At 42.4% G+C, this 22,344-nt stretch overlaps 1 protein-coding gene across 2 annotated transcripts in view; it reads right to left on the reverse strand.

Moving 5' to 3' along the window:
- Nucleotides 1-22,344, reverse strand: part of phip (PHIP subunit of CUL4-Ring ligase complex) — a 43,614-nt gene that overhangs the window by 14,080 nt on the left and 7,190 nt on the right. For both annotated transcript variants that reach the window (XM_087852715.1, XM_087852714.1), the window contains exons 8-28: nt 19,469-19,690; nt 18,525-18,625; nt 17,536-17,606; nt 17,102-17,202; nt 16,236-16,276; nt 14,793-14,891; nt 13,496-13,652; nt 11,823-11,957; nt 8,613-8,741; nt 8,286-8,511; nt 7,756-7,899; nt 5,428-5,611; nt 5,226-5,328; nt 4,968-5,105; nt 4,715-4,812; nt 4,373-4,580; nt 4,118-4,228; nt 3,746-3,853; nt 1,433-1,557; nt 254-336; nt 34-145 (exon numbers count right to left, since the gene is read on the reverse strand). In XM_087852715.1, coding sequence (XP_087708841.1) covers nt 34-145; nt 254-336; nt 1,433-1,557; nt 3,746-3,853; nt 4,118-4,228; nt 4,373-4,580; nt 4,715-4,812; nt 4,968-5,105; nt 5,226-5,328; nt 5,428-5,611; nt 7,756-7,899; nt 8,286-8,511; nt 8,613-8,741; nt 11,823-11,957; nt 13,496-13,652; nt 14,793-14,891; nt 16,236-16,276; nt 17,102-17,202; nt 17,536-17,606; nt 18,525-18,625; nt 19,469-19,690 — 2,696 coding nt within the window. The remainder of the gene's footprint in view (nt 1-33; nt 146-253; nt 337-1,432; nt 1,558-3,745; nt 3,854-4,117; nt 4,229-4,372; nt 4,581-4,714; nt 4,813-4,967; nt 5,106-5,225; nt 5,329-5,427; nt 5,612-7,755; nt 7,900-8,285; nt 8,512-8,612; nt 8,742-11,822; nt 11,958-13,495; nt 13,653-14,792; nt 14,892-16,235; nt 16,277-17,101; nt 17,203-17,535; nt 17,607-18,524; nt 18,626-19,468; nt 19,691-22,344) is intronic.

Below are 22,344 nucleotides of genomic sequence, written 5' to 3' on the forward strand. Positions count from 1 at the left end.
TGAGAACAGAGCAAATCCAAGCTGTGGTCATACCAGACATTGTAGCACTGGAACAAGCTGTCAGGATACTGGGACTGGTAGGGCTCCTGGCTCTCAATGGTCCCAAACCACCAGGCATCATCGATCACTGACCGAAACCTGTCACCTATGGAGACATCACATTACTACAGAGAACTCTGCAAAAAAGAAAATGAATGTCATATACGATATCATTTATATTTGAGTGAAGTCGCACCGCAAAGGTAAAACTGACCTATGCGCCACTGCCTTTTTCTGGCGTTGTCAAACTGCTGCCGCAACACCAAGAAGTCGATTACATCAGGCATGTCGTGGTACCTGCAAGTAGTCGAGAGATTTGTAGTAGCAGTTCACTTCTGTATGCATAAAGTATATGCTATCTGCTGTCAGGAAATATTACTGGAGTCATTGTTTTTATGAATAACCTCATGTCTTGTGTAAAGATATGAAACCTGCTGAAATGTGAGTTTTATAACTGCCATGTTGCAAAGTTGAAGAGAGACCGTATAACATGATATAAGACACGAGTCCCGTAGTGTTTTAGAAAGATTAATGACGTCGGCTCATCTTAAAAGCTGATAAATGTTTGGCATATATTGCAGTCTTTTTACACCTATGCACAAACTCTTTTACAACAGCAGTTATTCAACAGATGATTTTAGCCACAGCCAAAGAAAAACGATCAGGATTTAAAAAGCAGCACACACATTTTTGTTTCTCAACTCAGAAATGAACTTTTCTACTTCTTAAAACTATCAACCAAATCGGTACTGCCAAGTACTGATTTGCATGCAATCGGTTGGTGCCAAATTCAGGTATTAGAACACATGTGGACGAAAGGAAGATGAAGAGCGAGTGAGGCCATGTGCCGTTAATTCATTTATGTGTCAAAGAGCAACAATCACACAGGCCAATGGCAGCAGCGGTGTGCAAAAAGCAGCCTTGGGTGGGCCTACGCTTTTCAAAACACAAAGCAGGCAACACAAAGCTGGCCGTGACAACACATCTAATCTGGGGAAGCATCTTGTCAGACTCAAGAATACATCTAAAAGCTGTGGAGTGTTTGACATCTTGAAAGCCAAATACAGCAGAGGTCTGTTGCCAACATATGAGCCACTGAACCCACGGATGATGGTCGGGACCCCTACATCTTCTTCAGGTAATTAGGTAGCTGGATAAAAATGTTTTATGTATTATTTTACAAAAAGCTGCACTGGAAAAAGGTATAATTGGGAAACAGTCTCAAATTCCCCAACTCTGGTACCAGCATTGTTTCAAACGTGAAAGGTACCAAACCCTACTGTTAGGGTAACTAAGTAAGGTAACAGAGCTGCATTCTGACTTGCAGTCAGAGGCCAGATATGAGTCAGGAAAAACCCTGTACTCTTATGTGGAGGCAGAGAGAGACACTTACTTCATAGAGAAAGATCCCCCGGTTAATTTTCCAGTGTCTGGGTCCAGAAACGCCAACTTCAGGCAGCACAGCGTGGGCAAACCCACCTCATACTTGATGCCAACTATCTTCATCAACTCCTGCTCCTAAATGCCACAAAAAAGACATAACGAGCATGTTTGAGTTCTCAAGACAAAAAAATAAAGAAAATCATCCTGAAAGTCGAATTCAATTCTCGGGTTTCGATTAATGATTCCTCTTTTAGTTATTTCTTGTTATTTCCTACAGGAAAGCCCCAAGTCAAGTGTTTTTTTTTGTTTGTGTGTAGGGTGTCGGTTTGTTTCCAGCTGAGAAAAAGTGAAACCTAAAGATAGAAATCTGGCTGTACAAAATACTAAGAGAAAATAAAAAGACGTCGTAGAAGAAAATGCTGCATTTCATACACTACGAGCAGCACATTCACAAGGAAGCACACTGTGCCCGCAATGCATTATGTTCTGCTGTCTGCACAGGAATTGCTATTTCAGCTTCCTCGCGCAGAAGGACAGAAAAAAAATGAAATGTATACCAAATATAAAATGCAATCCTATAAACTGTTGCTCTCAAGTGTTAAAGTGTCTGAAGGGGGTGGCTTTCTTTTCATTCTTCCGTAGACAGCTCCATATGCAGTTTCTTAACCTTTTTTTTATGCTCAGTAGACAAAAATAAGATTAAACTAGGAGTGTGAAACCAGACGTGGCGGAGATAAAGAAGCCACACCGGTGAAAGGTTTGCAGCAAAACTCCTGTGGATTTTGCATTGCAACAAAACAGCAGTTAATGATTACACTAACATGTGCGTGAATCCCTGGGTCCTGCTATGTATTCCTGGGAGGACAGTGTCATTTTTTATTTATTTATTTGCCTTATTTTGTTTTAATCGCGTCCCGTCTGGCAGCTTTTGCAATGACAAATAGGAGCTGAGTGACTGTTGTGCCAAACACATTTTGCTTTTCCAAGATCAGCTCTATAAAATCTCTATAGGATCATCTTGTTCAGGGTTTAACTGTTTATTTCTTCATTTCTATTCATGTTATTCCAGTTATTACATTCAATGGGGTATACAGCAGGACACGGGTAACAAATCAACACTCTTCTAGTGGTGTGTGTGTGTGAGAGTGTGAGAGAGAAAGAGAGAGAGTGTCAAGTGTGAGTGTGTTTGTGTGTCTTTGTCACCAAATGTACTTGAAAATGGGGGTGGAAAGCTGCAATGATGGCCCTCAAGAGCCCAGGCAGACAGAGATGGATCCGGGAAAACCGGGTAATCCCCATCCCTGCAGGACAAGGAGGGAGGGCCTAGATGGGGCGCCCAAAGCCAAGGGGCGCGAGTCCCAGATGACCAGAGGCAACGGGCAGCCAACTCCGCTAGAGGCCAGTCATACTGGTGTGAGCCGAGATCAGGGTCTCAGGGCTCCATGCGCCAAAGAACCACCTGTCAGGGTCCCTGTGCCTACCCGGTCGGCTCAGTATGGCTACATATGTTTTTATATTCTTTTTGTTCCTGCTCTCTCCCTTTCCCTCTTTCCCTCCTCCCTCTGCCTGGGCGGAGCTCACCTGTGGGCTCCTGCCCTTGGCCCACGCACCTGTGGCTCATCACGAGTGTTCCAGCTCCTTTATAAGATGGCAGCTCTGTGTTTCTCTTCGCTGGACCGTTGCCGACCCTCATCAGTGTAACCCCAGCTCAGTTACTTCTAGAGTGTTTTCACAGCAATTTGCCTTATAATCCTTTCGTGTCTCTGTGTACAGATTCCCTGGACCAACCCCTGTGTTACCTGAGTGCTTGGAGTGTGAAGAGGAGCGTGAGGAGTGGACGGAGTGTGTGTGTGACTTTCGGCGTCTTTCCCGTTCGTGTGTGGACCCCCGGAGCCCGGCTTTCCCCTCACTTTTGTAAATAATCACCTGGTGTATCATAATAAAGACTCTTGTGCTTTCAAGACCTAGAGCCTGCGCGTGAGTCCGTTCAGTCCCGTTGTGACACCACCCCGTACCCGGCAGATCGCAGACCACCAAGGAAGTGGGTCAACGACCACGCCAGAACATCCAGCCACGCACCTCGGAACCAACAAATAACCCACACGGACCAAAGCTCGGCAAGCCCACAGCGTCTTTTTTAAAATTTCTCATGGGCTCGCCTTTTTCCCTTTGGATGTCTACATTCTTAAAAGAGAAATGTCACTGAAAATATGACGCCTTCAAAATGTCAGTGAAGCCAGGATATAACTGCTGTTCACTGCATATTTAGGAGAGCGGCAGCGCTTTTCAGAGAAACGCTGCTTTGGTTCGGATTGTTTCTTACCCGGAGCTCCATCTTGTGCCACGGCTGCTTCTTAGGATTGATGCTGTAAATTTTTTTCTGTTTGGCCATCTCCACGTAAGCTTCATGGCCCTGTCTGAAGTAGTACACCTGCACACACACACACACACATATGCAAAAGAATTAACGGCATTAACTGAACTTGTAAATTCCTTCAGTGCGTGTTTGCAATGTAATTACAACTACATGGCATAACTGCTCGAGCTGCCCTTTTGTTTCCATGGGTGTAATGACCGTTAATGCCACATGAGGTCTCCGACTTGTGATGCAGACTTTAGTCCTTGTTGCCATGTAAAACATGACCCTGTGTTTTGGTGTGAGCAGACATGTGGTGAAGATGCGGTCGGCGTGTACCTCGTCGCCCATCTGGGGTATGTAAGGACATCTCCGGGGGACCGTGTCCGTGATCCAGGCAGAGGGAAGCCATTCCTCCAGAGTTAGCCCTTGCTCCTGAAACTGCGTCCTCTGCAAGACGCACAGCAGAATAAATATGACACATACAGTGCTTATAATCCGGCGTCAAGCAAAAGACCTGACTGAATTAAGTTCGTTCATTCGTCAGCTTCAAATAACTTAGGAGAAGGAAAACGCTCATTACTGATAACAAACCTTCCTCTTCTCCTTTGGCTTCTTCTTCTTTGGTAATGCGCCATCTTTATCTGCTTTGTCTTTCTTCCTTTCCTTCTTCCCCTCCCTCTTCTTCTCCCCATCCTCCTCTGAGCCGCTGCTTTTCTTCTTCACTTTAACGCTCTTCTTGGGCGGTTCAAGGTTGATCCCGGCGTCGGCTGTCCAGTCCGAATAATCGCTGGAGTAATCGCTGCAAATACATCACAGGGCCGAGATTAAACACACAGATGTGCGGCGTCTGCTCGTGATTTGCATTTAGTGCGCGAACACATCGTCGGGAGATGAGTGACGTGATAAATTGGAGATACGCTCGGTGCTTCTTACCTCGAACTACTATGCTCATCTGGCCAGGGCTCCTTCTCCTCTTCATCCTTCTCCTCCTCTGAGGAGTGCCCGTTGATTTGCCGTACCTCCACCTCTCCCTGAAAACACATAAAAAATTAGATTAGGACACAAAAGCAAACGGACAAAAAAGACAAAGAATGACAAAAATCATTATAATAAAACGTAAAATCCTCAGAACATCAAAACTTAAAACTATTCACTAAATCCGTAACAATGCAGTATGAATATGTACCTCTGAGGTGCTATCATCCTCATCTGCAGCCTCAGCACTCTGCCGGCTTGTCTCTTCCATGGCAGCGCGGGTTTGATAGCCGTGGTTACCTTGGCTCCTCCTCGCTTCGTCTACCACGCACTCTGATGTCGGATGAACCTGGAAAAGCAAAGAACGGCGCTGAGTGTAACCAAAGTCCTGCGTTTGAGACATTTCTGGTTAAGAAATTCAAAATTAAAAGAAAAAATCATCATCGAACAGCTATGCTCATGAACTCACCCTGCTCTCCTTGGGGAGAGAGTGGAGAGTACGTCTTCTCCTTTCTGACTGATAAATATTGATCTCTTCCTCTCCTTTAGCTTCACGCCAGTTCACCTGTCTCCTGCACACACACAGATCACGAGGTTCGTCATATTTAGGAGATCCTGTGCCCCAGAGAATGTGAGAACGTGTTTGTGTACATATCTGTTTCAGCAGTTACCTGACAGAGGCTTCTTCGAGCTCAGGGACCAGCACCCTGCGGCTCCAGGCTACCAGATCTCCCTCTGTGGCCATTTGGCTGCGAGGGGCGTTGCTGTGCATCTGGCGGACTCCCTCGATCTGCCCACTGCGCCGTAGACCCACGTTGGGCGGGGAGTGCACCTCAGTGGGAGATCCCACAGATCCTGAGGGGGTGGGGGAGGAGAGATAGGGTTTCACTTAAACTGTTGCACAGCACTAAATAAATGACGAGATCGCTAGCAAAATCTCAGAATTATTTCCAGTAGACCTTCTGTTAAGGCGTGACATATGGGACACTTCAGTGCATCACGGTAGAAAACTTTGATATAAAATGAAAAAATAATGAGAAATAAATTGGAAAAATCTGTAACTGGAAATTATTTGAATTATCAGTAATAATAATAATTAAATCTGAGCTTCTGAATTTTAAAAAATAAATGAAACTCATTGATTACATAAAACCCACAGAATTATCTGCAGTTTTCTTCCAAAACTGAACAAAAGTTAATGTTTTTCTTATTTAAATTATTTTCAAAAAAAGAACAATTTTCCATTTATTTTATCTCCCGTGATTAATCGACTAATCACCAAGGACTCAAACACAATTGGTTTGCATAGGTAAGAAATAGGAGTTTAAAAAATACTTTTTTAAAACGTGACTTCAAATAGTAGAGAGTCGGTTATTAAGTATTTTAGGAGCCCATCAGCTAATCTGCTGACTCTGGGGACATAACACAGGCTCAGGTGCAGCCAGTACATATACAGGCTGAGACTTCCTGTTTCATCGACCAGTCACTGCTTAAGAATGCAAATAAATTTAATGCAGCTAGTAAAAAGCTTAATTGTCTTCAGCTGATGGTTTTGAGGCTGAACATTGGCCTTTTTTGTCTCCACACTGGCCGTTTACCAGCATGTACCCATGTCTGATGTCACTGGTCAATAAAACCAACGCCACAAATGGAAGCTGGGAAGCTTCCGGTCCAAAAAATGTTTATCTTTGTCTACAGATGTCTTCATATTCACATGCAGATATCAGTTATTAAGCTACCAACTGATGGTCCCTATAAAGGGAGAAAAAGTGTTCTTTCATAATGCAGTTGGCTCACACTCTATTTTCATGTGCTACCACGGAGCACCAGAGCTGAGGACACAAATAGTTCTGATCTTCTGTACTCATCACTCTGAGAATTAATTGACCAAATAAAAAATCATATCCAACAAACACACATTACCTACTCTCAGTGTGCTCTGTGAAAACAGGTTCCCTGCTTTCACTAACTCTTTGAATCGGGGGGGGGTTATTAAATTTCCTGTTTAAAATCCCACTGAGACACTTATTTACATAATTGCAGTTGTTGCAAATTATGCATTATTTCATTGAATAATAATTTAAAAAAAAACTCTCTTCACGATCCACGAATCATGTTGTCAACCTAAAGGCTAGGCTAAACCCGGTTTTATCTCGCTCTGAACTCGAGATTGCTATACATGCTTTTATTTCGTCACGCTTGGATTATTGTAATTCGCTGTTTATGTGTCTAAGCAAAGGTTCTCTGGATCGTCTGCAGGTTGTGCAAAACGCTGCAGCGAGACTTTTGACAAAATCCTCCAAGTACTCACATGTGACACCGTTGTTATCTCAGTTACACTGGCTTCCTGTTAAATTTAGAGTCGATTTTAAGATCCTAGTCTTGACCTACAGAGCTGTGCACGGACTGGCACCTGCCTACATCTCTGATCTGCTACAGCCCGATGTCCCTAGCAGGTCTTTGAGGTCATCTGATCAGGGCTTACTTGCTATAAAAAATACTAAGATGAGAACTAAGGGTGACAGAGCTTTTGCCACTGTGGCCCCGAGACTGTGGAACTCTCTCCCCCAAGCATTAAGAACTGTGGACTCAGTCGCTATTTTTAAAAAACAACTCAAAACTCACCTTTTTAAAACTGCTTTTGGTTCATTTTATGCCTGTTTTATTTTCTCTTTTTAAATCTTTTTATGACTTGTAATCTTATGTGCAGCACTTTGTGATTCTGTCTTGAAAGGTGCCATATAAATAACAATTTATTTATTTATTTATTTATTTAAAGGTCTGAGAAAACTACAAATACATGTGCTGTTAATTCTACGAATTAATCGATCACAGCAAACACGTCTGCTTCAAGTGTAAGATGATGCTCCAACATATTAGTGCTGCTATGGATAGATGTGAATAATGACTGAAATCCAGGAAAATGAGAACAAAAGAAATTTGGGTGGGGAATGAATCAGATTAAACAGTCAGCATCGCTTTAATGTCATGACTCCTACCTCTGCTGGACCTGGTGTTTGAGGCAGCAGCAGAGATGTCATTGGTTCCCAGTCTTTGGTCCTGTTCCTGCTGCAGCCTCTGAATCATGGTGTCCAGAGGACTGGGACCATCCACCGCCTGTTCACTCACCACTTGATTCAGGCCTTCCAGGAATAGCGCAGAAGTGAGACAGAGAATTAAAAAAATGAGCTTAAATCCAACCATTGTTACAGCCATGACGAATACAACTGTGCCTAATAACTTAACTATCTCTGCTGTGCCTTACTAACACATTTCATTAACTGCTGATTGCTTCTGTTTATATCCCAGCCAACAGCCTTCTGAACTCTAATCTTAATTGCCATTGCTACTGTAGTTTCAATAAAAGCCTCACATTGAGCTCATTTAAAGACAGATAAGATTATTGTCAGGCTATGACAGCACAGATAGATGGCCTCTGATAAGACAGAAGACAGCATCACCTCCAGGCAAATATCTAAAGCGCATAAGCAGAACTCCAAAGAAAGAGGTCTTATTTCAGCCTGAATACCTGAGGAAGTGACCCCCATCTGAGGAATCAGCTGCTCATCCCTGCAGTCCTCCCTTCCGGGCACCAGCCGCTGGTATCTTGGTGGATGTGGATTCCCATCCACATCCACCAGGAAGGGAGGGGGCATTAGGTGTGGAGCTTGCTGAGTTTGTTCGTCCAGCACGTAGTTATTGGCATCCCGGATCAGTGGCCGGTAGTCGGTATGGAAGAACATCTGATCTGCTATCTGAAACAGTTTTGAGGTTGAGAGCGTGCGGCGCTGTTGTTATTACTAATAACATGCGATGAGTTGTCGTGTATGTGCATAAATATCGCAGGTCAGTTTACCTTGTCGTACTTGCTGCTGGAGCCGAAACCAAAGATGAGCAGGTGACCGTGGGAATCGGTGGCTGCAAAGTGCTGCCCATCTGGACTGCATTTGCAGTCAAACAGCGCTCCGTGCCCTTGGCCCTCAATCTATCAAGGGTGAGACAGAGTGGAGGGGAAATCTTAAAACTGCACTGTAGCTATTTGCGCTGCATGGGCACAACCCAGTATTAATGTCTTGTCAACAAGCCAGCAGAATTGTCCAGAAAGAAATATGCACACAAAGAACAAACATCAAACAGTTTGTAGCACAACAGTATCCTGTTTATGCAAACCGACATGAACTATTCCCCAAAAGGAGGACACCTGCAGAAAGCAAAATGTCTTCAACAGGAAACCAGCAAGAAACCCCTGACTGCTCTGACCGTCAGCCAGCTGCTGCTTTTGGTTTGATCTGCGGGTTTTCCTTCATTCTCACAAAGGCTCCATTCAACTACAAGATGGAAATATGCCTTTATAGTTTCTCACACTTCTCATTCATGCAAAAGTGCCAAACTCAAACAGCACATAGACTACTCAGTTTTATACAACCTTGCATGTGTTTTTGCCCAACTGGATGACAGAGTTGTTGGAAATTAGCACCATAATTTTGCTACAATAGAAATACCGATTCAAAAGAATTCAAGCTTAAAAGTGAAACCAGGGCATCCTGTAAACAGCCTCTGCCGTCCTGCACTAGTGACATCGTTCAGAGAGTCTGTGCAGCAGGTATGGGCCTCAACAGCAACTTTGAAGCCGTGCGGTTTAGAGAGGACCTTGTTTCTGTGGTCTATGAGTGGGCTGTGTCCTCTGTTGGTGCTGGTAGTGGTCAGTGAAATTTGTTTTATCGAGTCCAAAGTCACCACAGGTGTGCACCAGGAGATTTTAGACCATTTCATGCTTCCACCCACTCACAAGCTTTATGTAGAGGGAGCTCTCCCAAACGACTACCAAATGATTCGCTGACCATGTTATCACAATGTTATTACTGTGTGAAGGCCCCTATAACAGCAACCTGGGATTCAACAACACCTCAGCAGTGCCCGATCTGATCACCTCCATCCCAGCCCACAGTGATGCAGTGATATGCAGTAGGGCATGGCGATATGACCAAAAATATTTATCACGATATACATTTGAAAATTTGCGATAACGATATAACTGACGATATAATTGACACTAGACAAAATACTTTACAACTCCACAACTTTATTAGTGCAAAAAACCCCATCAATGTATTTTCACTTAAACAAGCAGCTGTTTTTTTATGTGCATTAAAGTTACATAAAAATGTAACAGTGCAAATTCCTTGCTGACAGTTTAACCAAAAGGCATTTCCAGTGGAAACCGGTCGACATATCCTCAGCATAACCATGTATAATATCCACAAAACTTAAAGGTTAAACACACACAATACCGTAATATTACGTTGAAGCACAGTACGTATCACTCCGCGAGGTGATACGTACTGTCGGAGCCGTAATGCTCCGACAATCCATCAAGCGGTGCAGCTTCGTAGCTTAGCAAAGTCGTACTAAAACATTTGACAGATTTTCGAGCGCCGTGTACATAAAATCGTTTCGAGGTCAGTAAACACAACCAGAATTCATACATAAGACACACGGGATTATAAGGGGTACTGTCGATTTTCAGAAAAATCAAAGGATTGATTTTAAGTGTGCCGTATTTTCCAAACAACACGGTAATAACGACGGCCCGCTAGCATGCTCTACCAAAAATAGTGCTTTGTTGTGTATCTGACGGACGAAAGCTAAACCAGTTCCACACCACTGAAGTTGCAGCATTTTAACAAACCAGTTCTGGTTCGTCCGGTTCATTTAACGATCCGCTTTCGCTCTTCTCGTTCTGCGTCGCCGCCAGGTGCGTATGTAAACATAGGCAGTGCGCATGCGCGTTTTACCCATATTCTATCGCGATATTTCATTTTCCTATCGTTGCCCAAAATTACACCGGTATTACCGTGAACGGTATGATATAGCCCAGCCCTAATATGCAGGCAGCGAGTTTAAAAATGAACATACTCTCTAGAGGGTGGACCGATCTTCGGGGTTCAGACAGCTTTAAAAGCTACGTTATTTACATCACTGTGTAAAGTCAATGAGAGCCGATCTCTCTAATAGGGTCATCTCAGGCACTCGGCTCTGACAGTAAGCCACACCCACCTGCTGTTCACATTTTCTGCTAAAGAGGGGCAGCCAATTAAGAGCAAGACGTCTTAAAAGAGGGAGGAGGGAGTTAACAGGGCTTGTTGCAGGCAGAGGATGAAGTGAGGGGGTGCACTAAGGCCCAGTGTAAGATAATTAAGGATTATGCAGTTCCCTGCCTGTGTGTCCTTTCTGCTTGTGCTAATCTTCCTCTACATTCACCTTTACTCTTCAACCCTCTTTTGTGTTTTTTCTGTCCACAGGGAGGTTTTCAAAGTTTGATCGGACCCAATGAAAAAACTGCTGTAGTAAAATTATTTTTCAAGGCATTGTTTTTTAGGTTACAGCTGGGCATTTTTGACTTACTACTTTACTTTCCATGCATCTATTGTCCCTATTGTTGTTCCTCCAACCAAAAGACCCATTCAAAGCAAGGAAAAACCCTGACAAGAGGACGCTTTTCAGGAGAAGTCTCACAGCAGGTTTCAGCCTGAAACTTGGGCCTTTTCACATGCACAAAGACTTTGTGTTGTTAAGCAACACTATTCACTGTCTATGACCAACACCAAGATTTGGCCAAATGACCAGCTCACTATGTGAGTCACATGTTCTGGGAATGTGGTTAATGCCGTCCTTGGTTACCATAGAAGCAGGAAGCAGGAAATACTACAATAATTAAAGCACTGGATAAATTTGTAGAGTGGCATATGTGATTCATTTTGATGAGAGAGCCACGAAGGCACCAAGGGAGGTGAGAACAGTAAAGAAAGCAGAGAGAGAAAGTGAAAGTATAGAGTTGGGAGAAGGTCAACAGCGGGTGAAAGTGAAATAAAGGGTGAGACGGGGAGGGGAATGGGAAAAGAATGTGTGTAAGAGAAGCAGAAATATACCTGATAAAACCACATATCTATGCAGATAAACAGAGAAAACACAGTTAATCGAGATCTGGACACTTGTGAATGAAACAGAAGCGAGTGAAAAGCGATGACACGCAGGCGAAGAGACGTTCTGTGGACGAGAAGCTCACCATGTTGAAATAGGAGCGGATCTTCACTCCTCTGGCTAGATCCCACACAATACAATTCCCATCATGCCCCGCTGAGAAAAGGATTCTTGGATCAAAAGGATGTGGCTCCAGAACAAATACTTCATCCTCGTGACCCTGTCGACCAACAACACGAACATCTAGGATTAGATTAAGAAATAAGAAAAGAGAAACAACAGCCAAACCTGACTTTTTATGCTTAAGCCCACACACAGCTGAGCATATTTTGCATTCCTCTCACTGTTAGTGTGCAAACCCACATGCTTTTTAAGTTAACAAGTAAAAAAATCATGTTCATCTGTTTTTTGTTTGCTTTTTTTATATACGCTGTTTTCATCAAATGTTCCAGTTTCATCACTGCGTCACCAAGGAGACTCTGACAGCGTGTTAGCAACTAGATTTCTGATCAAAAGATAAAGTAAAAATGATGAAAACAAGGCCAAGAGCCAAGTAGTGAAACAGCAGCAGCCTAAGATGACCCTAACAGCAACACTGTAATACAGAGAGAGATACATTTCGGTGCTTTTTTTTCCTGAGATGTCACACACTTTGGATTCCAGCCAATCATTTTACCTTTCCAAGGATAGTAGGCGGGCCCAGGTACGTACGTTCTTTTAGAGCAGAGCTACAGACTAAAAATGCCCAAGGCGAAGCGGTGATACTGTGCAAAGGAGGTAACTCCTTGAATCTGATGAAACACCTGGCGACGCATAGCGTTTCTTTAAAAGCTGAGAAATGCGCCGTATTTGAGAGCTTGCTGCGAGACCTCACACCGAGCACATCTACTGCGGGTGGGTTGCCTGTTATCTGACCCGGAGTTAGCAACATCCCCCAAAAACCCGAAGAGGAGAATCCTGGCCCCTAGCCCTGCCAGTGTAGCAGAAATGATGAGGATGATGATGCAGCAGCAGCCGTTCTTCTCTGCGTGAGTAGCTTCATGTTGTTCGTGTGTAAATTACGTTGAGTAGGCTAACCACGTTATTACATTAATGCATGTAAGGTGAACTAGCAAACACCATCATAGCTACATGCGGCTGTCTTCTTGTTTGATGGCAGATGCTCCCTTCACCCTGGCCAAAAAGGCTAAAATGATCAAAGAAAAATCAGAAAACAGCTAAACATGAGAAGTTTTTGGACAAAGTTTGTGTTTTTTGTATTGTTTAAGCTGCTTCCAGCCAAGAGTGATACCATATATGCCCCATAGCTGCAGAAAAGGCTAACATTGTTATCTTTTTACAAAAAAAACAGCTGAACATGAGAGGTTTTTGGACAAAGTTTGTGTTCTCCATTCTTTAAGGACCGGTTCGAGCATCGTTTAAGCACCGGCACCGTTTCAAAAGTACCGGTTTGGCTCCGGTATCAGATAAAACTTAAACGATACCCATACCTACTCATGTGCTAATAGGCTGTAAGTCTGCAGGTTTTTTAAGTCACAGCATCCGAAAAAGTGGAAATCTGTAATAACATCAACATGTGGATAAGTGAATAAGAGGGTTTAACCTCTGAGGGCCATGAATGTGCATACAGTGTGAACTGGCAATGTGTTGTGGTCCAGTCAACAGTGATCTGAGCTGTTACAGAATAACACACAACACTGAACTACGATATTATGATACACATCTTTGTTTGTGTCCGAGTGTCAAGTCACCACATACCATCAGGACATGGACCAGATTTCCAGTGATGGAGTTCCACACTTTCAATGTCAGATTGTTGGCCGCCGTTATCACTGTGCTGTCATGGCGATCCCATGCCACCATGGTAACCTTCAGCTTGGTCACCTTGTCTTCCAGCGGCGGAGGGTTGTACTTCCTGAGGGGGAGAGCAGTGATGCCGTTCAGGACTAAAATGTAAGCCCAACTAAGGTCTTTCTAGTTTAGTTTACACATAAAAATCAGACACAGAGTCGTTGCCAAAGGTATTAGCAGCAGCATCACTCCAAAATTCAATAAAAGTTCATCTTCACTATATCACAGAAACATGGAAGAAATCATCTAAATAAAAACTGAGCAGCATACTGCATGAAAAACAAACTCTGTGCTACTGTCAAATGTTTTGGCCATGACTGTGTATCAAATATGAAAATACTGTAAAAACAAAACAAAAAAAGTAGACGCAACAAAAAATTAAACGCATCTTTTTCTAACTTCATCAGTTATAAGTTTAAAAAACTCAACTGTCCTTTCCCTTTGAGGAATGTATTCTATTTTCCTCAGTCCCTTTTTACACCGTTAATGAGGAGCCAGACCAATCTGACAGTTAGACCTTATCTTTCTGCAGCTTCAGATAACTATTCACAACCCCAGCTGTTCCTGTTTACATAAGAATGATGTGAAAATCAACACATCCAAAACATCCCAATACTTTTTGCTGCAATTCCCAGACTTTCTTTATTTTACAGACCGATTGTAGGAGCAATGGTTATAGATTTAACTCTATTAAATACTTTAAGTAACTTGTATTATCCAAGTTGAGGGCATTTAGGATTTTTGTTTAGGTTTTGTTTTAGTTGACCTCGTTGCTGCATTAGGTTTGTTGCGTTGTTCAGGCAACAAAGACATAAAGAATCTGTCAGTGTACTCTACTCATGCACCGTCTGGGAATAAATCTATACTCTGTCTAGGAGCAGTCAGGTAATCAATCACCATGTCACACTTTATCCCACAGGTGTGAAAGAGATTTTTCTTTAACTTAACGATGCAGCTTCTCTATATTATGCAGTAGGTCATTGTACTTTAAATACATAAAAGCACGTGTAAAACACTTCAAAACTCTGCATTTTTCATGAGAAGAATTCATCACACACTGTAGCGTTCAATGCAGGTGATTGATTATTTGAAAATGTAAACTGACATCATCACCTCCAGGATGATCCCAGCTCACAAGGTTTATTCCAAGCACAAAAGCACTAATGGGAAGGCCAGGCCTTGACAGCAGTGCAGAGACACATACCCGGGTAATTTGGTCTGCATGTCCAGCAGAATGCTCTTCCAGCCCTGAGGGTGAAGCTGCCAGATCCGAGCTGTACCGTCCCTGCTGCCGCTCACAAACCTGCAACACAAGCGCGCGCACACACATTTATGTGACTGAAAATATAACACTTACTTTGAGATCAGCTTCCTGCAGTAAAATGGTTCCCTCCGTCTCCACACATCAACAGTAATTACATGTACCCCCGGATCTCCACCTCTACCACCCTGGCTCTTTGCATACACCGTCTACACCTTCCTCCCTGCTTAGATTACAGCAACCCAGGGGAATTACAGCTGAGCTTGTTTTTCTGCACTCCGTCTAGGTACACGCAGTTTAATATGTCGCGCACAAGCACAAGTGTGTGTCTGAATGTGTGTTTGTGAGAGAGAGACACACACAAAGAGTGTGTGTTAGACATTAAGTAAAGCTGCTGACATCATCAAGTTTTATCACAGCACCGCGAGGTTCACAACGCAACAGTGGTGCAGAAAAATTAACTGCAATAACTATGTACCTCACGCACACACAAGCACACACGTATCTGGTCGTTCAGTCTGACGTCACTAGCCGTGTCTGGGCCTAAACTCCGCTGCAGGTCCATATATCAAACGATCACTATGGCATTACTGAGAGTTGAAAAACTGTCTAAAGTCTTTCATCTTTAATAAAATGATCAGCGTTCTGCTCTACCAGGTGTAACGATTGAGTTTAGCATCCAGGCATCCATGAAAACGGAATTTATGACATTTAACGGAGTTAGAAGTTAGCAGGAAGTTAGCTCGCTAGCTTCTATCTAAATACAATATAGCATGTCCTGACTGCGGCGGTTTGGAAACAAATTCAAACGTACAGCTCTGTTATCACTTCCAACATAAATGAAGACATAAAACTAAACAGCAGTGACATTTGTAGGGTTACTGAAGTTTGGCTAGCTGGTGTATAATGATGTGCTACGTGACCGCTAGCAACACAGCTATGTTAGCATAATACAAACAAGCTAACTTTTTTTCCACTCGATAAAAGTTAACGTGAGTGTTCTCGGTGGTCAGGAACAAATGTAATCGCATGGCAAGATGCTGTAAAAGGACCAAACTTCAGCCAGGAGAACAACTGAGATAATCCATCCACAATACGAGGTTAGTCATTCATATACTGCTGCATGGGCTGGGCTGTAGTTACATGCTAAGGTTTTAAAAACTGAGCTTAAATAAATGATTAGCGGTAATAAAAGCCGAGGGAGGTCAACAGTGATCACTGACTGTTTTAGGAGCTTTTTTGAGATTAAATAGAAGAAAATACAAAACATTAAACATGTTAACAACACAAAAGCCATATTAAACGCAGACTACTTTAGGCCCGGAAGTAGGATTCGTCACGTCATCACGTAACGACCGGATAGAAATGCAATCTGTGTAAACTCACCTGTCACTGCAATGTGAAAACTGGATGCTGTCAACTTTGTCCTAAGTGGGAAAATATGAGAGAGAAACATCAGCGCAAGCCTATTTCTTATTTAGTTAGCGTTAAACTGTATTTTCAGCAAATTTAAAAAAGTCAAATAACGAGTTCATCTCAGACATTTTCAATTACAATTCCACATTTCATTGACAAGAACAATATTTGTGACAAATCATTTCAAATCCACCTTTAAAGTTGACTGCTATAAGAGCAGCTTTGTATTTTTCACATTTCCAAATAGATATTCCTATTTTTTATTTATCCTCTCAATTCCTCCTCTTTGGCTGTCTTCACAAACTGAAGGTCTGAACAGCAGCTGATGCTCATAAACAGAGCAGTATGTCTGGAATAACTATATCCACTCTTGTTGAGATCATACACAGGCAAGAGTGGAAAAAACTGTCTGAAAATGAGCACTGTTTGTGCACATGTTGTATTTGTTATTTGAAGCATCTGTGGTTAGAAGAGTATATACAGGACAGAAAATAAGGAAGATATTATAGGTCTGCTTCAGATGTTCCTGAGGAGGTTAATATATGGTTGAAAACTTCAGAAGCCAGAATGTTTTTTTGCTTTTATTGTTAAAATAAATCAAATGGAAAAATCAAGAGGAGCTTTCACTGAAAAAAATAAAATAAAACTATATCACAAACAGTAAGAAAACTACAGCTACAGATTTGATCATTTTTAGTAATATTATCAGAAAACTAGCTCAAATCTTAAACTTGTTCAATAAGCCAACACAGTGCGCTTGGATTAAAGCTGTTTTTGTAGTAACTAAATAATAAATAAATAAATAAATAAATAAAAAGGGCTCTACGCTGACTCACCGTATGGGACTCAAGCTCAGAGATCTTTTCTGGTTGGCCTGAGCCAAAGTAGTAAACCCTGATGATGTGGTCTGTGCTTCCTGTGGCGAGGAACATACCACCTGGATGCATATGTTTTTAAAAGAAAGAAAGAAAAAAATTAGGGTAATATTTGTTTCACATTCATTGGTTTACCTCGGGGACACTGGTATACATTAACTATTTGCAAATGTGCGTGCTTTTGCAAACCAGTCATTTCTCTAACCCTTAAAATAGAAATACCCACAAAAAACAGACCACAGTCATTCCACGTTTACTGATAAGGAGCAGCAGCCACACAAGCGGTGACGCACAATGTGTGCTGTTCTCCAGTTAGTCTGAGTGAGCATCGTGTTCTGTTTCTCTGTCAGTGCTCTGGAAGCAAGCATAAAAACACCACAGTGAGCTGTGTTCACCTGCGCTGAAGGAGGAGCAGATCATCTGGACGCCGGGTCGAGAGCGCTCTGTGAATTTACTGGGCCTCTGACTGGACACACACACAAACACACACACGAGAACAAAATCGTTTATAACACAATTTAACACAAAGAACTACCACCTTGTGTTTTTAATAGAAAATGTTTTACATTTTGGCGTCTTGGCTGAGTTTGGCGTGCTTTACATACTGCACCTAAACATTTCTAAAACTGCCCAGTTGGCCATTAAATACAGTGACAATTATAAATTCATGTGTACCTAAGATCAATACAATCTTATAGAAATCTACAGCATAGGATCAATCTTTTACACAAATAAGCCTCTTTCAGACATGCACTTCTTTCCATTCATCAAAATGTATCAACTTCATGTCTCTTTTTATAAAACAAAAAGACCGTGTGCGACGAGTAATTATTTCAGTGCAACACATGCCTAAACTGCAAGCAGTCGAATTTACGTAGTAAGATTACACCGCACTGACTTCCAAGGGCGTGCACGGGTTTCTAGCCAGTATATAGAGACCCATTAATGAAGCACAGGCTCTCTGCATCGAGTAGCAGAGACAATATGGGGACAAGGTTCACAGAGAGGTAATATGAGAGTCAGGAACAAGCCAGTGCAAGTAACAATAAGGAAGAAGATGCAGGAGGCTCAGATCAACTTCTAAAAATAAAAATAAGTCTTTTTACTCCACTGAAAACTGCGTGTCATCTCATGCCAAATATCGCATCCAAACCATGGCTTTCTACATCGCAGCTGCGCAATTCACTGAATGAGGCCGTGAGGAGCATGAGCTCAAAAAGTGACCTTTATCTGAATGACAGAACGCTGTCACTTACAGATTGATGAGGACAACTGTGTCATGTATGGCGCGTCTGAAAAGGAGCTGCAATGACGTGCTGACAAAATGCTTGATGCACAAAGTGTGAGAAATGTTTGTGCAGGTGAGACCGTGTGTTTTTCTCACCCGAACTTGAGTGTCCGTGCATCCCACTGCCAGAAGCAGATGGTGCCATCAGCTCCGGTGGAGGACAGGTAGCGCTTGGAGCCGCTACAGAGAGGAGAAAACTGCAAACACAACCAATCAGAGGTTAGCGGAATGAACAGAGGACAAAGACACAGACAAACACAGTCGCTCTCACTGGGCACTTCATTAAGTATACCTGTTTGGCTGCTTCTTAAAGCAAATATGGAATCAGCCAATCGCATTGACGGGCTACAGCAGCAGAAAGACTGAGTGCCACTCCTGTCAGCTACGAACAGCAAACTGAAGCTACAATTCTCATGGGTTCACCAAAACTGGAAGAATATTGTCTGGTCTGATGAGCATCAATTTCTGCTGTAACAACCAGATGCTGGGTCAGAATATGACGTCAACCCATATTCTGATGGCTGCTTTCAGCAGGACGATGACACAAAGCTCCAATCATCTCAAAGTGGTTTCTTTAACATCTCAGTGAGTTCACTGGCCTCAAGTCAGCCTCCACAGTTACCAGATCTCAATCCAGTAGAGCACCTTTAGGATGTGATTTTTAATACAATGCATGTGCAACAAATCTGCAGCAGCTGTGTGATGGTATCACATCAATATGGACCAAAATCTGTGAGGGATGCTTCCAGCATATTGTTGAATCTCTGCCATGAAGATTAAAAGCAGTTCTGAAGGCAAAAGAGCGTCCAACCAGGAGCTGATAAGGGTGACTAACAAAGCGTCCAGTAAACTAAAAGCAGTTGCACAGATAAAACTTGACACAAGTTAAACTGTGTGCTGTAAACACAAAAACATTTATATAGATATATATTGCCTGTTAAGTAAAAACTTAGCTTTCTACAGTAAAATACAATCACAGTTTGTGGTGGCTTCTCCCAGTCTGTAAAGAATATGAAATAAAAACAGCTTTAAAACAATACCTGCAGTGAGGTGATGGAGGCTGCGTGTCCCTCCAGGACAGCCAGAGGAGCGCAGGTTTGTAAGCACCACACTCTAATGGTCTTGTCACAGGAGCCGGCGGCAATCATTGTGTTCTCATAGCTGACGGCCATGTCGGAGATCTCGGCAGCGTGGCCGCGCAGGGTTGCCAGCAGACGCCCGTCATCTGTCCCCCAGATCTTCACGAGACAGTCGTCTGAGCCCTGGGACAGAAAGAAAACACCACCGCACATGAGTGACGATTCACATTTGAGATCAGCGCATCTGCTTCTGGGGAAACGGTTCCGGGAAGACAAATTAAAATGTGAAGTTGAAGAAGATTTCTAAAATCTATCTGGGCACGCTGCAGAGCAGGACTCAGCAGATTGGCAAATTTGGAATACAAACAGAGGAGAGAAGGAGACTCTTGAAATGTAAAAATAGATTAATGATTAATTTGCTTTTTGACAAAAAAGCTACAATGAACATCTCAAGGCACTGACGGTGCATTTGCATGCACTGTAACCAGCTTATTATTAACCGGTAAGGAGAAAAAGAGCGCAGCTGGCATGTAAACACATTCCCTGGCTAATGTTATCAATGCAAAACAACAGTGAGCACTGCCAAATGAACACGCACACTGTTACTGTGGTCTGAGAATATCTTAGGCTGATTACATTTGACTCAGTAGACTGAGACTGGATGTGATGACACAAAGTTGGTTTTATACACATGAGAACTCGACTGTTAGAACGGACGGACAGAAAATAGATCAGGCAGGAACCAACTCATATCCTCTTACTTTGTAACAGTTTTGTAGCAAAGTAGAAGCAAATAATAATTCTATTAATATTTATAAATAATTACCAAAATAAAGCTTTGTTAGTGAAGCATTTACAAGAATTGACACATCCTGAAGTTTGCTGACGACACAGTAATCGTCAGTCTTCTAGTGGGGACGAGTCAGGCCATGGACAGGTTGTAGATGATTTTGTGAATTGGTGTGATGAGTCCTTCCTTTCACTTAATGTGTCAAAAACTAAAGACATGATTATAGATTTTAGGAAGTCCTCTTATAGCTCATCACCTACTATCATTAAAACTGCCGATATTGGGATCGTTGAGAGTTATAAATATCTAGGTGTGGTACTTGACCATAAACTGTGTTTTGAATCTCATGCTGATGCCACTACTAAAAAAGTTCAACAAAGACTGTTCTTTTTAAGGAAAACTAGATCTTTTAATGTCTCATCTGAGATGTTGTCCTTGTTTGATGTCTTTTTGTATCGCTGCGTGGTTTGGTAACCTGATGGTGAAGAATAAGAATCGGTTGGGACTTCTGGTAAAAACTGCTAGCAAAATTTCAGGGCGCTGGCAAAATGGACTTTTGGCCATTTACAATAGAAATGTGCTTAGAAAGGCTCATTCTATTATTAACTGTGTGAACCATCCACTTCACAGTGAGTTTGAGTTGTTGCCTTCCGGCCGCCGTTTTAGAGTACCTGTGAGGAGGACTAAAAGACTCCAGGTCTCTTTTATCCCTACTGCGTCTTGTCTCCTTAATGGCAAATAATTGTCCTTGAACTTTCTATCATTATTATTGTTATTATTATTTTATAGTATTGTTCTGTTTATTTTTATCCTGCTGCTAAACTAATTTCCCCTTGTGGGACAATAAAGAAATTGAATTGAATTGAATTGAATTGTTAGCTCAGATTCTCCTTAAACACTCATAAGTCTGCAATCAAAGTGCACGATCGAGTCTTCAATCGTGAAACCACCTTTGTGGAGAGTGCCTGACTGCGATCCAACTCGCTGACGGTTAAAATGCTCATGATTCAACATGTTGCCAGATCCATCTGTTTTTTAGTTAAGAGCTCAAAATGATTTAAGTAACAGGTAACCGTGATGAAGACGCGAAAGACACACAAACACAAATCCACTTGTTTTAAAAAGCCAGCGATTTCAGGATGTAACGCTTCATAAAATTAAACTTCTTCACTTTAAAATAAATAATTTTGAGGATCAGACGCTGTTAATGACGGTGTTTCATTTTATGTGCTCCAACATGCACCTGAAACCTTTTTTTAAAAAAAATCATAACGCTTTATAAAATAACTAACACAGTGCTGTATGTTAAGTATCAGCTGACGTATTGGTTGCCCCAAAAGTCTTGACCTTTTATAACTACAAAGCATTTTGGGAGACCTGCCACGCCGTCTGCACCACCATAGATTTAAGAGCAAAGTGCAATCCTCCCTGTTTCCTCACAACTACAGATAAGATTTTAACCACAGTCACAAGGACAACCAGCACAAACCAACTGTTCTCGATTTGTCTTTTCAAGCGACCACAAGAATTGGCTGTTTTTAAAATTATGTTATGCAAATCGATATAACTGACTGCAAAGCTGTTGTTGGACCAAACTCGCGTGCACTTGTTCACCGAACACAACGATCCCCGCGAATCTTTAGGGCGCACAAAACAATCAATTAATATGCCTGAAACAGCATAAGAGCCTGAGCAAAAGGACTGACGAGATCTAAAAATAAGAACATATATAAATAAAAATGATCTCGTGATAAAAGGAGGGGAAAAAGTAGCGGAGAGAGAGAGAGGGGGGAAAAAAGAGAGAAAGAGAAAGTGAGGGAGAGCAAGAATGAATTTTAATTCTGGCACTTAGCCAGCGCCTCAGAGGAAACATTTTCTCCAGTTATGATGAGAAATAGCAAGATGAAGAGTGGGGGGGAGGGAGGAAGAGAAAGGAACAAAGGAGGGGCAGCATAGCATGAGGACGGGGGGAGAGAAAGAGAGATAACAGGAAAAAAGACACAGAGAGACTCAATCTAACCCCCTCCTCCTCCTCCTCCTCCTCCTC

This window comes from Neolamprologus brichardi, chromosome 15 (genome assembly GCF_056152115.1).
Source record: "Neolamprologus brichardi isolate AB-2024 chromosome 15, ASM5615211v1, whole genome shotgun sequence".
NCBI classification, from domain to species: Eukaryota; Metazoa; Chordata; class Actinopteri; order Cichliformes; family Cichlidae; genus Neolamprologus; species Neolamprologus brichardi.